The following is a 14103-nucleotide window of genomic DNA, read 5'->3' on the forward strand; positions in this document are numbered from 1 at the left end:
ATAACTTCCTGTATGGATAATTTTTCATCCCAAATGCAGAGAGAGTTGTAGGGACGTGGGCAGAAAGATGAAGTATATTAGTTTAAATGAATAAATAAATAGTTATACAAACAGCAGTTGTGTTTCCTAAAACACGTGTATAGCTTGTTCAGGTGCAAGAAAGGGAAAAACAAGTTTTGGAGCCATATTGTGTTAGACTCACATACAGTAGAGGTAGGATTACATTTCACACCTGCTCTCAGGTGTGGGCTGAGACACATGACACGAGAGGCTCCTCTTCCACGGTAACATCGGCTATGGTAGCACAGCAGTTTGCAACTGCATATTCATTACTTGAACCCTATCCTTGGTTGACTGGAGTCCCTCAGGTCTCTATACTACTGAATTTTCTGTTTTCACGCTACATTACATATCTTTGCTGAAAATACCCTATCTTCAACATGTCGTGAGCTTGAAGATCTGGTATTTTCTGCAAAGGTTTCTACAGATGCCAAGTGGTTAAATACCACCTGAGGGTGAGGTCAACAGACAGTACAACAGTAAACAAATCAACTGTCAACAGACAGCCCTAGTCAGTGTGTGTGAATGTGTCCCATTACCTGAGTCCAAGGCCAATGTGCTCCATGATGTTGGACAGAGACACATCTTTTGCCTGAAAGGGCTTTCTCTTCTCTTTGAACTCGTGCGCCAGGCAGATCCTCCATCCCTCCTTCGGTACGTGATAGCCTGGTTCTTTGGACACGTACGCGCTCATGAGGTCCGCTGTCGATTTCTCGCCCCAATCCATGGTGTCTTTTTCACTGGGGCGACTGCTGAAGGAATGGTTCAAACGAATCTACTGTTGTTCTTGTCACTTGCAGGCAGAAAGACGTCACCACCTGTTGAAAACACAATGACTTAATTACAAGGCTATTATACAGAAATACCTGTGCTGTTAAGCCTGTAACTACGCTCTGTCTAAATTGTCCACTGGACTATTCCACTTGCCAACCAGTACTCGAAAAACTAGCTTTGAATACCTGTGGAGCAGGTGAGTACAGGCAAACTGTTCTTTCTTCAAGTGGGAGGACGAAGTATAAGGAGCACTAGCTCCTTTCGGAACCCCTCACTCCACTGCTACGCAGCTCCTCACTCCACTGCTAGTGAGGGGTTCCGAAAGGAGCTAAAGGAGCACCAATATACTAATAGAAAATGTCCACATAATAAGCATTTTGGGTAGAATTCATAATTTGGTGCCTGCCTCCATGCTGAACGTTGGAGAACCCGGCAGATTGTAACTTTAAAAGAAAATATGAACCCTTTGCAATAAGTCTAAATTATTGGTTCCATTATGGTCTGTCAATGTAGAAATATTGCAACAGGCATCAACAGGAGAAACAAGAGTCTCTGCAGACAAATCTTGAACCAGAACCAGTAGCAGTGTGATGATCTCAGAGCCTCAAGTCAGAAAATAAAACACGAACCCTTTGGCAATAACAATAAGTCTAAATCCTTGGTGACATATGGGCTGTCAGTCAGTGTAGAGATAATGGTGTCAAAGCAGCAACAGTAGAACAACAGAGTGAAGTCTCCAAGTGTCTGCAGATCTTGAACCAGAACCAGAAGCAGTAGCAGCAGTGGGATGATGATTTGATTTCAGAAGCTCAATCACCTGTTAAAGCTGCAGCAGAGCCCCGCCAACAGAACCACCGGGGCAAACGGTCATGTAACGTTAGCTACACCGAGCCCAGTGCTAACGCTGCCGGGTCCGGCAGAGATGAGCATCACGTCCCGTGTCCCAGTGCCGAGCAGCAACAGTGGCAACAACGTCTACGTAACTGTCAGTTAACTGTCATTTACTGTGTCATTCTGCAGCATATGCAGCAGATATGGCTGTGTCACAGCAGGTCCATGTAGTAGACGCTGTTAGCAGGACGCTCAATACACAAACAGACGTACAGTACAGTTACACTTTAACCAGAGCTTGGCTGCTGCGAGACCGAACTAACCTGCACTAGAAACACGGGGAGATTGTTTAGTTCTGGTCCCTAGCGTTGGAAGTAGTTCTCACTCATGAGCCCTTGCGCTCACAGCCGCGGTAGCCCAAGCTGCTCAGCCTCTCGCCTGTAGTCAAAATACAAAATAAACTTTCGATACTCACCAAAACAAAGACGGTTCTAAGATGTTGAGACTACTTTCCTTAGTGGGGACACTCGGACCCCCCACCTCAGGTCTAAAATACACTTTTTGGGCAGAAAAGAAAACATTTCACCGGAGGTTTTAGCTGCTCCACAGCGCCCTCTACAGATCTTGTCAATGGAAATGTCCATTGGCCAGATTTTGCCTTCCGGTGAAATATTTTCTGTTCTGGCTAAAAAAGTGTATTTTAAACGTAAGGTGTGGCCCGGGGGGGCTCAGAGTGTTCCCACTAGGAAAGTTGGCTTTCAGCTCTCTTTAGCCGTCTTTTTTTGGTGAGTAGCGAACCTGTATGTTCTATTTTTACCACAGACGAGAGGGTGCGCTGCCTTTCCTGCGGCGCAAGAGCTCATCAGTGACATAGCGTTAAGGAGAAGTCCTTCTAACGCTAGGGGACCAGAGCTAACATTCCCCTATTTGACAGCTTTCATGGTAGAGTCCGTTGCGTCACATATGCCACGGAGCTTTCTCTGTGTCCAACCATGACATAGCGATGTGTTTATTCTATCACGTTTAATTCGTGCTCAGGATAGCGTTGTATTGACTATTGAAATGCTGCAGTGTTTTCTTAGGCTATAACGTTTTACGCAAAGTGCGTTTCCTCGTTTATGTACGGACACTTACGCATGTTATTGCAGTGTACTTACCCCAGGGTTAGTGTTTGGTCGTGCAGCAGTGGAGCTATAGTATTCTCCATATTTTGTTGTTTATGCTAGAGCTAGATTGTATGCTAGCTGTGTTTTGATGTAGTAGAAAGCCTCACATTGTTCTGCATGTCTCCAGTGGAAGAACACAGGTTGTCTTAGGATTGTGTGTGTATATAAAAGGCATTGTCTTGCTGCAGTCCGAGTCCCAAGACCAAGGTTTGTACTGAACGGTCCAGGAAATCGAGTAGCCTACTGATACTGACTTTAGCTAAGTTAACATTGCAGGCAAGCAGCAGCAGCTCCACAAGCAAGTTGACTTATTCTTCCAGAACCTGTTTAAACTTTTACATTTGAAGGTCTCCCCTTAACTTTGACAATGTACAAATGGAATGGTGCCATTTGTACACTGTCAAGTTATAGACTTGTAAGGGTCAATTTAGACCCCCATAAAGGAACATAGGCCTACAGATAGAGTCCCTGAAATCCACTTTTTGAACCACTGATTTAGCAACAGTTCATAAACGTCTAAAATGTCCACAATTGGGTTTCAGTAAATTACCTGCATTGACATAACTGCAGCACAGCATTGGTTGTATTTATTTACTGTGCTTCGTTATTCTTTGATGGCTACTGATTTGTAGACAAGGTCTCAGCTGGACTCTTGTCTGTCTCGTGTTACCCTCCAGATGATTGAGGTTGTGGCGTCCATGGCCCGGGGTCCGGTGTTCCTGGCCGGGGAGCTTATGGAGTGCCTCATCACCTTCACCAACCCCATGTCCCACCTCTCTACCTCTGCCAGCAGGTACGAAACCCCTTGTTCCACCTGTCAACCTCTGCCAGCAGGCACTGTAATGCCTCATTCACACTACAGATATATAGTTGAACGTTTTGCTTGGTAATTCAATGTAATCTCAATGGAAACCAGCTTTAAAGGCTGGGCATGTCGGCTGTCCTTGGAATCCAGCCTTTAAAGCTGGTTTCCATTGAGATTACATTGAATTACCAAGCAAAACGTTCAACTATATATCTGTAGTGTGAATGAGGCATAAGAACGACAAGTCCCACCTGTCAACCTCTGCCAGCATTAGCTCTGGTCCATAGCGTTAGGAGTGTTCTCCTCTAACGCTATGGACCAGAGCTATGCCCGCATGTACTGTAAGAACCACAAGCCCCAGCTGTCAACCTCTACCAGTGTAGCAGAGTGACTCACTGCCTCAGCCTGATCTGGCCTAAAAAGTCTAGTATCTCCCCAGGCCGATGGGGATATCACTTTGGTCTTATGGTTAAGATGTTGGACTTTCATGTGGGAGACCCGGGTTCGAATCCCGGGCGTTCAATGGTGCCGTGACCCGGATTGAGTTTTCCCGTGGGTGGAGATCAAAAGGGGGGTTAGTGTAGCAGAGTGACTCACTGCCTCAGCCTGATCTGGCCGCAAAAATTCTAGTATTTCCCCTGGTCCATAGGGAAATCCCTTTGGTCTGATGGTTAAGATGTTGGACTTTCATGTGGGAGACCCGGGTTCGAATCCAGGGCGTTAAACTAGCATGTAAGGCTGTAATTGTCATGATTATTGGCTCTCAAGGCTATCATGTCCACATTAGACTCTTTACTTGTCATAACCAATTTTCTGTAGATTTTAGATATGTCTCTACAGAAAAATAACTACCCAGTTCCCTTGTCTTCCTGCCTTGTGATCACAGTGAGATGCTGGCATGGGCCAGTGCCCAGATCCACTGTCAGTTTCATGCCAGTGAGGGCAGAGTGGCTCTGCCAACACCGGGCAACAAGCAGGATGTCCAGGCCGAGAGCGACACGGTGCTCATTCCAAGCAGAGGTCAGTGGTGTGGGTGAATCCATGACTGATGGACGGAGTGTGGGAAGAAAGGGGAGGCAAACGGGAGAATAGAAGTGTTGGAGAAAGAGTTTTGCTGTTCTTAATCCTGGCTACCTATTGTCTTCAATTCATCAAGTATTGTCTTTGTTTTCGGATTCTTAACTCACTGTGAAAGAACGCAACACAAACAAAATAAATCCCTATGAACTTAAGACCTCACAGGGTGAGTAACCGTTAGAAAATAATAATAATGTTAATTTAAATCTGCATCCTGTTCAGAAAAATGGCAACATGATCACCATACTGAATAAATTCTAAACACACCAACAACAAATAAGCGCCATCCTTTGGTTCAGGGACAAAGTGACTGCATGTCTATATGCTGCGCGAATGTTTCCATATGAGTTTGCATGCTTTTTTGTATTCAAATGCATGCAATCTACTGTTTAACTAGAAATGGTATTGGACCACATATAATCTATTCATTATAACATTGTATTTCTCAACTTGAAAGTGTTGTTCTTTCCCATTTACAAGAAACTGGTATGACCATGTGGTACTACAGTTATGCACTCTTGTAGTGTTTAACAACTTATTATTTTATACTTCACTCTTCAAAAGTGGTATACAAAGTCTGTGAAAATAGCAACCCACTGCGAGCTTGTAGATCTGGTATTTTACTATTTTAGAAGAATACATTTTTGTTTGCCCATAATGACATGCCTAAAATGAGAACACCAGGTTGAAAGTGGCTTTTAATCTCTGATTCTTGTTTCACAGGAGAACGAGGGCAGTGCATGCTGGATACACCACCCAAGATCCTCTTCTGTGACCTGCGCCTGGACCCTGGCGAGAGCAAAACCTGTAATTCACTCTATTTTGAATGTGTAATAATTATAGATAAATGTTTAGGGGGAGGATTTTTTTAAGATAAGAGAAAATAGCAGATCTACAAGCTAATAATGTATCACAGTGCAATGTGTTGTGAGCTTGTAGATTTGCTATTTGGAATACAGTGAAGTATACAGTAAGTAGTTATGCCTCCCTCACACACATTCTCTCCCTCAGATTCATACAGTGAGGTCGTGCCCAACGATGGTCCCCCTAGTTTCCGTGGTCAGGCGGTGAAGTACGTTTACAAGCTGACCATCGGCTGCCAGAGGGTCAACTCTCCCATCAAATTACTCAGAGTTCCCTTCAGAGTGCTGGTCTTGCAGGGTGAGTTTTTATCCACAATAATAAATATAATTAAAATAGAATAACGCAAAGGTTTATTATACTCTACCGTGTCATAGTAACTGTGAATCAAATTCAGATGTAAGATGGCTGTCAGGGGGGGTAGAACAGAACTAAACCATGGCTGCTAGCCAAGCCAGCAACGAGAATATCTGGCACATCGTTGCCCAGCTAAAAATAAATGACAACATGGGCAAAGTGTAATGTGTTGAACTCAATCTCACCTCAGCTTGGTGTAACTTCAAATGCTTCACTGTTGATGGGGAATGTTGTTTATGCTCTGAAGCCATGTAAAACACCAGGGAAATGTGAACTTGCACTTCTGTGAAATGGGATCACAAGAAAAAAATTGAACATATACAAAGACAGTGTCGTTCTAGCCATGTCAAATTGTGTGATGTGTGTAAAATGGCCAACCTGTGAATAGGGTCAATGGTGACATGTTGCTTGCTGTGTGCCATATAGGCATGCCAGAGCCGCCATTTCCACAGGACGAGGAGGTTTCTCCCTCCAACCCCTTCCTGGAGGAGGAGGAGGGGAGCCGGAGGGACGCCAGGCCCCTGGAGAGAGCCCTGGACATGCTGAACTTCACCACTTCAAGACGCTGTGCCCGTGAGTTAAAGACCTCTCTTACCGGCACTTCAACTTTGACTTATCAGAATGGGACCTTGTCCACGATCTATACGTTTGCATTCAAAAGCAGATAAGACAAATTGAAAATGAGACAATGGAAACACTGTTGATTGAGAGATTGTGAGGAGGGAGACCCGTTAGTCAGTTATTTAGCGCATGCACAGCGAGTCCCCGGTTTGATTCCCAGCTGGCCAGACAATTTGCTGCATTTCACTCCATTTCTCTTTGTTAGGGTGTCAGAAACCTCTTTTCTTTTTAAGGATTCAACTATGAACTGGTAACCGTATTTGAACTGTGAACCTTTGTTCCTCCCCCCCTCAGACATGTTCAACATCACCAACATGCGCGGGAAAGTAGCAAAGTTCTGCATCTTCAAAATCATCTACAGACTAGGGGAAGACATCGTTGGCACATTTAACTTCTCGGAAGGCGACATCCCCTGCTTACAGGTGTGTACAGAAATAGAAATAGTAGATAGGCCATATTCATGCATGAGGCTCTCGTGCAATCAAGTATACATCTGCCTTTACAATATGAACATGTCTTTGGAATATGAACATAAACGGCTATGAGGTGTACAATAAATAGTTTAAGTTAATGGTGCTCTGTGTGCGTCCCAGTACTCGGTGAGCCTCCAGAGCGAGGAGGAGATCCAGCAGCAGTACCAGCGGCGGTCCAGCCAGGCGGTCAGCGTGACGGGCCACGGCCGCCACATGGAGTCCTGCCTGCACACGGCCTCCAGCCACTTCTCCCTCCCCGTCCCCCTCAACGTCACACCAGGGTTCAGCACAGACATAGGTGGGTCAATAATAACGGCAGTTAAAACCAAATCACTGACCACTGACCACTAGTTTTCAGGTTTAGGAATGGGACAATATGAACATTTCATGTAACGATTATTGTGATCAAAGAAATTGCAATCTACGGTATTATTATCGTGATAATCAAAATAGCCCATCCTCAACATCCATTATTCTGAGGCGGAGCATTTGCCCAAAAAATTGCAGATCTACAAGCTGTGTGTTGTGAGCTTGTAGATTGTCTATTTTTTGGCAAAGAGATATGGTAGAGTGAAAAAATACTGTAGTACGTTATTTCCAGGACCGTTTGACCAATTATAGAGGTTAAATGGTACTACCGGATATGCAGCTCGGCAAATAAAAGGTGAATTGATCCCAGTGCCTGAAGGGGGATAATTTCTCGATAAATTTAAATCTCCACGATACGATGATTGTGAGTGTTTTTTTATCACGATAAACAATAATAACGATTATTCCCATCCCTAATAAGATTTATTTCACACGAATCTGTTAAAGCTATACTGTGTAAGATGCTCAACTAGTGGTCAGTAGCCCTATAGCAAACCGCGGTCGCGTTCGCGTCTTTCGCCCGTTTTTCGTACCTTCACACCCCCGCGTCTGCCTCCACAACGCCGAGAGCTATCTTTAGAGGGGTCCCTGGTTCCTGTGCGTTCAGGCATTCCGGAGAAACGGACTACTTCACCCTGCCTGGTAGGCGAGATTACCTTTTGAGTAAAGAGACACACAGGCGACTACAAATATGGCGACCCCACTTCAAGATGCGCTGTGATTGGCCGGTAGTGTACCATGTGTGCATGATCGGCGATGTGATTGGGCAACTTATACACAACGTATACAGATGATGCAGATTACGTAATTTTGGCGCGAAATCCGGTCCACGGCCAGGATCATAGAAAACATATAAAGAGAAGGCTTCAGAAGCTGAAAATAACGGAGTGGGTGTTCTAAAACTTTAGCGATTTAACAGTTAGGACAATTTTAAGATTTGTTTTATAAAAAAAGTTACATGGTACAACTTTAAACACCCGACTTTTACAGTGACCCTGAGGTGGCGACTGCACTTTGAGTTTGTCACCGCCCGGGAGCCCATGGAGCCGCCCACCGTGCAGCAGAACCAATCGGAGGTCACGGTTTGGACGGGGGCGGAGCACGTGGACGTGGACACGTTCAGCTGGAATCTGCCCATCAAAGTCCTGCCCACCAATCCAGCCCTGGCTTCCTACATGTCCCAGTTTACAGGGAGCAACCGCATCAACATCTGAGTGTGTGTGTGTGTGTGTGTGTGTGTGTGTGTGTGTGTGTGTGTGTGTGTGTGTGTGTGTGTGTGTGTGTGTGTGTGTGTGTGTGTGTGTGTGTGTGTGTGTGTGTGTGTGTGTGTGTGTGTGTGTGTGTGTGTGTGTGTGTGTGTGTGTGTGTGTGTGTGTGTGTGTGTGTGTGTGTGTGTGTGTGTGTGTGTGTTTTCTTTTTTGTCTTCTCAAAACTGTACTGTTGGATAAGGGAAGAGTAGTTTATTTTCGGAAAAAGGATAACATTTCCATTTGTATATTCAGAACTCCAGATGTACAGTAAAGTATGCATTTTCTTTATTTTTATTTTTTTGCCTTTTTGCTTCTGTATTTTAACATGCATTTGGCAGTGCGGTCTAACTTTGAATACGTTCTTCCTTTTTAGGGAGATATATACATCACCTTTTGTAAAGTGCAACTATATCTATGGTCATTTTGCATTTCTGTATTTATTTAATTTTTGATCCATGTATTCAAGAGCCCACGTGCGATCTGCTCTTTATTATGTAAAACGGTTTATTATGCAAGTGATTTATACTGTTCAACTGTCTCTTTTTTCCAGTGTGGACAGTCTGTACCAAGATGTTATTCATAAACTTAAAGTGTGATTTGAAATACAGGAAATGTGAGTCATTTCTTTCCAATACCACAATTTTATTTGGAGATTAAACAGGCTTCCATACATAACAAATATATTACTATATTGTTTTATGAGCAGATATTTACAATAGTGCATTGGGTGATATTGGATAAGCCTTTAAATAATCAGTAACATTTCTCAAAAAGAGGTTCCAGCATCTTGTGCTAGTAGTGGATATCGCTGCTATGAAACTTTATAGAAATAATATGGAGTACTACTTTAAAACACATGTTATATATCTGCAGTTATACAGTCTATCTGCAGCATCAGTCATCTATTAAAATGCAGTTGGTTGGCCAGCCAATGGTAAATACTACTATACTTCAGGGCATTCACAAATAGTGATTTTTAGTATTCGAATTCGAATACCTCAAAGTATTTGAATATTCGACAGGAAATATATATATATTTTTTTCATCCAGTAAAAATGATCAATTTTCGGTCTAGTAGTGACAGTTGCATTAGCTGGCTCTTCCATCAAGACATCGAGTTTGCCTTTGACAACTCATTCTTATGACTTCCTATCAAGCCAAGCTGTATAAACCATGAAATTCTTATGACTTCCTATCAAGCCAAGCTGTATAAACCATGAAGAAATATTTCTTTTAAAAAAGAAAAAAAGAATATTCGACTTCGGTGAACAACGTCGAATAGTGAGTTTGATATTGAATATATATTGAATACTCGAATATTCGGTGAATGCCCTACTATACACACACAAAGAGACATTTCCCTCAATTGCTTAACCACTCAACCTGGCATCCCTGTTTTGGGAATATAAGTTACCATTTTCAAAAAAATAGCTAAAACAACTGATGTACAAGTTAACGTGAGCAATCAAAGAACGATCCATGCGGTTAGTGTTGTGCACTTACAACAAGGTATACATGTAAAAATGGTTAATGCATACAGAGATAAGGCAACAATGGCTTAGTACAGTGGTTCTCAACCTTTTTCTGGCCACGACCCTGCCCCCACAGGCTGCTTAGAGCCTGTTGTATAGGACAATAGACAGTGGTTGGAATGCACTTTTAATTAAGTACTGTAAGTATTTTTTTAATTATTTGTACTGCATTACTTGAGTATTTCCAATTTTCAATACTTTTAACTTCTACTCTATATCTCGGTTCCAAATATTGTACACCACTATTACTTTAAAAACTTTAGTTACTACATGTAGTTACTTGTAGATTGATGATTCTTAATACAACACATACATTAACCACTTTTTACACATTTCCGCCATTTGAAAAAATATGATCTACAATCACATTGTGAGCTTGTAGATGTTCAAAAGATGTGTATACTTTTGAAAACTTCAAATGTCATTCTGCATAATGAGTACGGCACTTTCTACTTTTGGTACTTTAAGTACATTTTGTAATTCCAGACTTTAACAGAGTATTTCTATATTGTATTGATCATTCTGAATTAAGCACAAAATGTGAGTACTTTTTCCACCACTGATGATAGAACAGATGGTGTCTGTCTGTCTGTCTGTCTGTCTGTCTGGCTGTCTGTCTGGCTGACTGACTGGCTATCCCTCGAGCTGCTGCTGTAGTTTCAGTGAGCCATGGCTAGGGTCCTGGTTCTCCTCTCCTGGGGTGCAGGGCAGACGACGGTCGGATGTCTGCACTAGAGACAGCTTGCAGGTAACGGTATCCACGCGTATCTCACACCATGGGGGGAAATCCACTGGCCGATGAACACTGAACAGGAGAGAGAGAGAGATCACTTTTCTGACATCTACAACTATTCCACAAAAGGATCTACTCATTCTACTGTATTACTCACTCAGAGATTCAGGAGGTGAAATAACACAGTGGTTCTCAACCTGAGGGTCCCAAATTGTTTTTGGGGGGGTTCCCAGATGATTAACTTAATGTACAACATTGTTTTCTCACTCAACAGTAAATACACCAACACAAAGTTTAAGTGTATAGAGGGCATCTGCACATTTCTAAAGTGACAATTTAAGGATTTTCTAATACCTCTAAAATGACAAATCAAACATTGGCCAAATTGTCAAATATTAGAGACAGAAATTGTGAAAATAGCCGATCTACATGCTCACAACGCCTCGCTGTGAGCATGTAGAACAACAATAGAACAAGAGCATGTAGAACAACAATAGAACCGTGTTATGCAAAATGTAACGCCTCAACTCTTAATGCTCGTCAGGGTGAGGGGGTCCCCAGTTAAAATATGATTAGTTTTTGGGTCACAGCCTGAAAAGGTTGAGAACCATTGAAATAACACCTGATGAACAGCATTTTTAACTGGAGGTGTGGTGCAATTGGGGTTGGGTCAAGTTTACTTAACTGACCAGATTTGATCTAAATAAAGCAACAAGAAGAAACTGCCTAATTGGATTTGTTTAAAATGTAGGCTACATGATTTATGTTATCCATCTACAAAATATTATGATAATTGACCTCACAAGTCTTTATACAAGTCTTTATAATGGTATGATTCATTGTATAGCGTTATAGATTACATTGCTTTTATACTTGTCTATAAAAGTCATTATAAAATGCTTTGTGTTATGATTATTGTTATAAAGCATAGCTTAACTATAAAGCAACTGTAATCATCCGTATGAGAAGATTATAATGCATTATATTTATAAGTATGTTTATAAAGCATTATAGACATGGTATGCACACTGTAGCAAGTGTTACCAGAATGTCTTTGCGATTAACTCACTAAAACTGGAAAAGTATCTGTGTCATTTTAGATTTTACATCTAATATTGACACAAACGTGAAAATGTTTTGAAAAAAAGTTCTGGGGGTCCCTGCCTGGCACAAAACATTTTCAGATTGGGGTCCGCCGTCCGTGGCCAAATACATATCATTTTGGGAGTCCTTGGCACAAAACAGTTTGAGAACTAGATTTAGAAGGCATTCATAGAATCGGCCTTAGAATCTTAACCCATTTAGAACGGGTACACATTATTGTGTATCATTATTTTATGCTTTAACTATTGAAAAATAGCAGATATACAGCGGATAGCAGATATACAGATATCACAGCGCGGCACCGAGTGCCGCGCTGCGAGCTTGTAGATCTGCTATTTTTGAAAAATCATAAAAATTGGAATTTTGTCCCGATTCTATAAGTGTCTTTTGAATCCTTCTAAGGTTTTTTGAAAACCTATGTTTCTATGTCAGCAATCTGGCTAGCCATTGTCAAAGAAAAGGTCCTTTTCACTTAACTGGAGCTCAGTTAGTCTGTTCTTGAGAGACTACTATGTCAGTGGTTCTCAAACCTTTTCACGTGAAGGACCCCCAAACTGATATTTATTTGGCCACGGACCCCCATCTAAAAATATCTAGTTCCAGGGACCACCCAGAAGCAAAATTTGAGTTACAAACGTTCGCTTACATATATTACATATTACACATACATTCAAAGATTTGCACACATTTTCACGACATTTTCAAAAATAGCAGATCTACAAGCTGTGAGCTTGTGGATCTGCTATTTTTCAATAGCTAAAGCATTCAATAATTCTAGGCCTAAATGGAACAAGTGGTTAGAACGTGTTGCCGAAGCTGGTTCAGTGTGAACCAGGATGAAGACCAAACAGTGTGTGTGTGGGTGTGTGTACTGTACTCACGTCTCACAGCAGCCCACTCCAACAGGGTGCAGGCAGGTGCACTGCAGACAGCCGTTTTCCATCCAGCTCTCTCCCAGGGTGTAGTGTCTCCCCTCGTGCTCACACACCGCTGCATGGGACAATGTCAAGCAATAGCAAAGGTTATGGCACCGTTTTTGTGAGTTCAAGACAATAGACAGAATGAGATTGTTTTTTATGTTGAAAAAGATGTCTTGAGTGAGATACAGTACACATCCATGCAGCACATTTGCACCCAGGCTTGAGGATGATTAATGAATTAAAAAAAATGACAGATGACCTAGTGGTGTAACAGGTAATCGAACAAAACTATTTATTTAAATTTAATTTAAATAAATAGGGGATGCGTTGTGATCTACAAGCTCACAGCAGATCGCATTCCAACTTGAAATCTGCAATTGTTGTTAATCAGACTAATCGATTTATCTATATTTTTTCACATCAATTCCTTGAAAAGTATGTGAAATAAAAACAACAAAAAGGTTATTGCATGTAATACCGGCAAAGAGAATAATGGATAGTTGCAGCCCTAAGCCCCTTGGAGAATGAAGAGCATCCCTACAGGTCCTGATGAAAGACACAAGCATGCAGCCCATCTTACCTCTGGAGTTGAAGTGGCACTCCATGGCTGCTGCTGAGCAGCCGGTGCTCCACAGCAGAGTGCCCATCAGGACGGCGAGTGCCCAGTTCATCACGGATGAGTCCATCTTTCTTTTTGATCTGATTCTGATCACCTCGTTTCTCCTTCCTCCTCTCTCCTGTCGCACCTTCCATTTATACCCCTGGAGCTGCATGGCCGTGGTGCGGAGGCGGGGTTATCAGCCCCATCACACGCGACCCGGGGGCCGGGGTGGTGGTGGTGGTGGTGGTGGTGGGGTGCCATTGGGATACGGGGAGTGCTGGGGTTTAAGGGGGTAAAGGAAAAAAGACTTGAGTCTTGGCACGGTTTTTGGCACTCCGGAGATCACCTCCCTCGCTGCGCTTCAGTGGGCATGAACCTCCAAGCTGATAGAAACAGTGACACATCCACGCAGTGACTAAGAAGCCAGGGTGGGTAGGAGGAGGGAGGTGAGAGGGAGGTGAGATCCAAGGAGGGGAGGTTGCTTGCAGCAGGAGAATGAGGGACGGGATTGTCTTCACATGATTCATTGGACCTCTGCTGGCTCCTGTGGGGGTTTGGAGGCCAGGTTG

The 14103-nt window shown here is 42.8% G+C and overlaps 3 protein-coding genes across 5 annotated transcripts in view; 1 reads left to right on the forward strand and 2 right to left on the reverse strand.

The window, feature by feature from the left end:
* Positions 1-2039, reverse strand: part of gba2 (glucosidase, beta (bile acid) 2) — a 24868-nt gene extending 22829 nt beyond the window's left edge. The window contains exons 1-2 of one of the 2 annotated variants that reach the window (XM_080741337.1): positions 1652-2039; positions 600-878 (exon numbers count right to left, since the gene is read on the reverse strand). In XM_080741337.1, the coding sequence (XP_080597463.1) occupies positions 600-787 (188 nt within the window). In that variant the 5' untranslated portion in view covers positions 788-878; positions 1652-2039. Of the gene's footprint in view, positions 1-599; positions 879-1463; positions 1610-1651 lie in introns of those variants that run through there. The other variant, XM_080741338.1, reaches the window with a different exon arrangement.
* Positions 886-8615, forward strand: rgp1 (GP1 homolog, RAB6A GEF complex partner 1). 2 transcript variants are annotated; one of them, XM_080741340.1, is made up of 9 exons: positions 886-1030; positions 3509-3624; positions 4523-4656; positions 5437-5520; positions 5725-5874; positions 6358-6504; positions 6847-6974; positions 7146-7323; positions 8385-8615. In XM_080741340.1, the coding sequence occupies exons 2-9, from the start codon at positions 3509-3511 to the stop codon at positions 8606-8608; spliced, it is 1161 nt and encodes a 386-aa protein (XP_080597466.1). In that variant the 5' UTR covers positions 886-1030; the 3' UTR covers positions 8609-8615. The 2 variants fall into 2 exon arrangements, with proteins under 2 accessions (XP_080597466.1, XP_080597465.1); XM_080741339.1 differs by lacking the exon at positions 886-1030 and adding an exon at positions 2593-3038.
* A 2194-nt stretch (positions 8616-10809) lies between these two features.
* Positions 10810-13604, reverse strand: msmp1 (microseminoprotein, prostate associated 1; the record flags this gene model as incomplete). The annotated part of the gene is made up of 3 exons (XM_080741613.1): positions 10810-10981; positions 12895-13003; positions 13514-13604. 3 exons carry the CDS (start codon positions 13602-13604, stop codon positions 10810-10812), a joined length of 372 nt encoding a protein of 123 aa, XP_080597739.1.
* Positions 13605-14103: the final 499 nt, after the last annotated feature.

This window comes from Nannobrachium achirus (assembly GCF_963921795.1).
Source record: "Nannobrachium achirus genome assembly, chromosome: 14".
In the NCBI taxonomy this organism is placed as follows: domain Eukaryota; kingdom Metazoa; phylum Chordata; class Actinopteri; order Myctophiformes; family Myctophidae; genus Nannobrachium; species Nannobrachium achirus.

Bases quoted from the DNA above. Each gene is read 5' to 3' on its own strand.
- rgp1 (XM_080741340.1), top strand. From the start codon at position 3,509: ATGATTGAGGTTGTGGCGTCCATGGCCCGGGGTCCGGTGTTCCTGGCC. The intron at 5,521-5,724 runs GTAATTCACTCT...TCTCTCCCTCAG, and splicing joins CCCTGGCGAGAGCAAAACCT to ATTCATACAGTGAGGTCGTG. The intron at 6,505-6,846 runs GTGAGTTAAAGA...TCCCCCCCTCAG, and splicing joins CACTTCAAGACGCTGTGCCC to ACATGTTCAACATCACCAAC.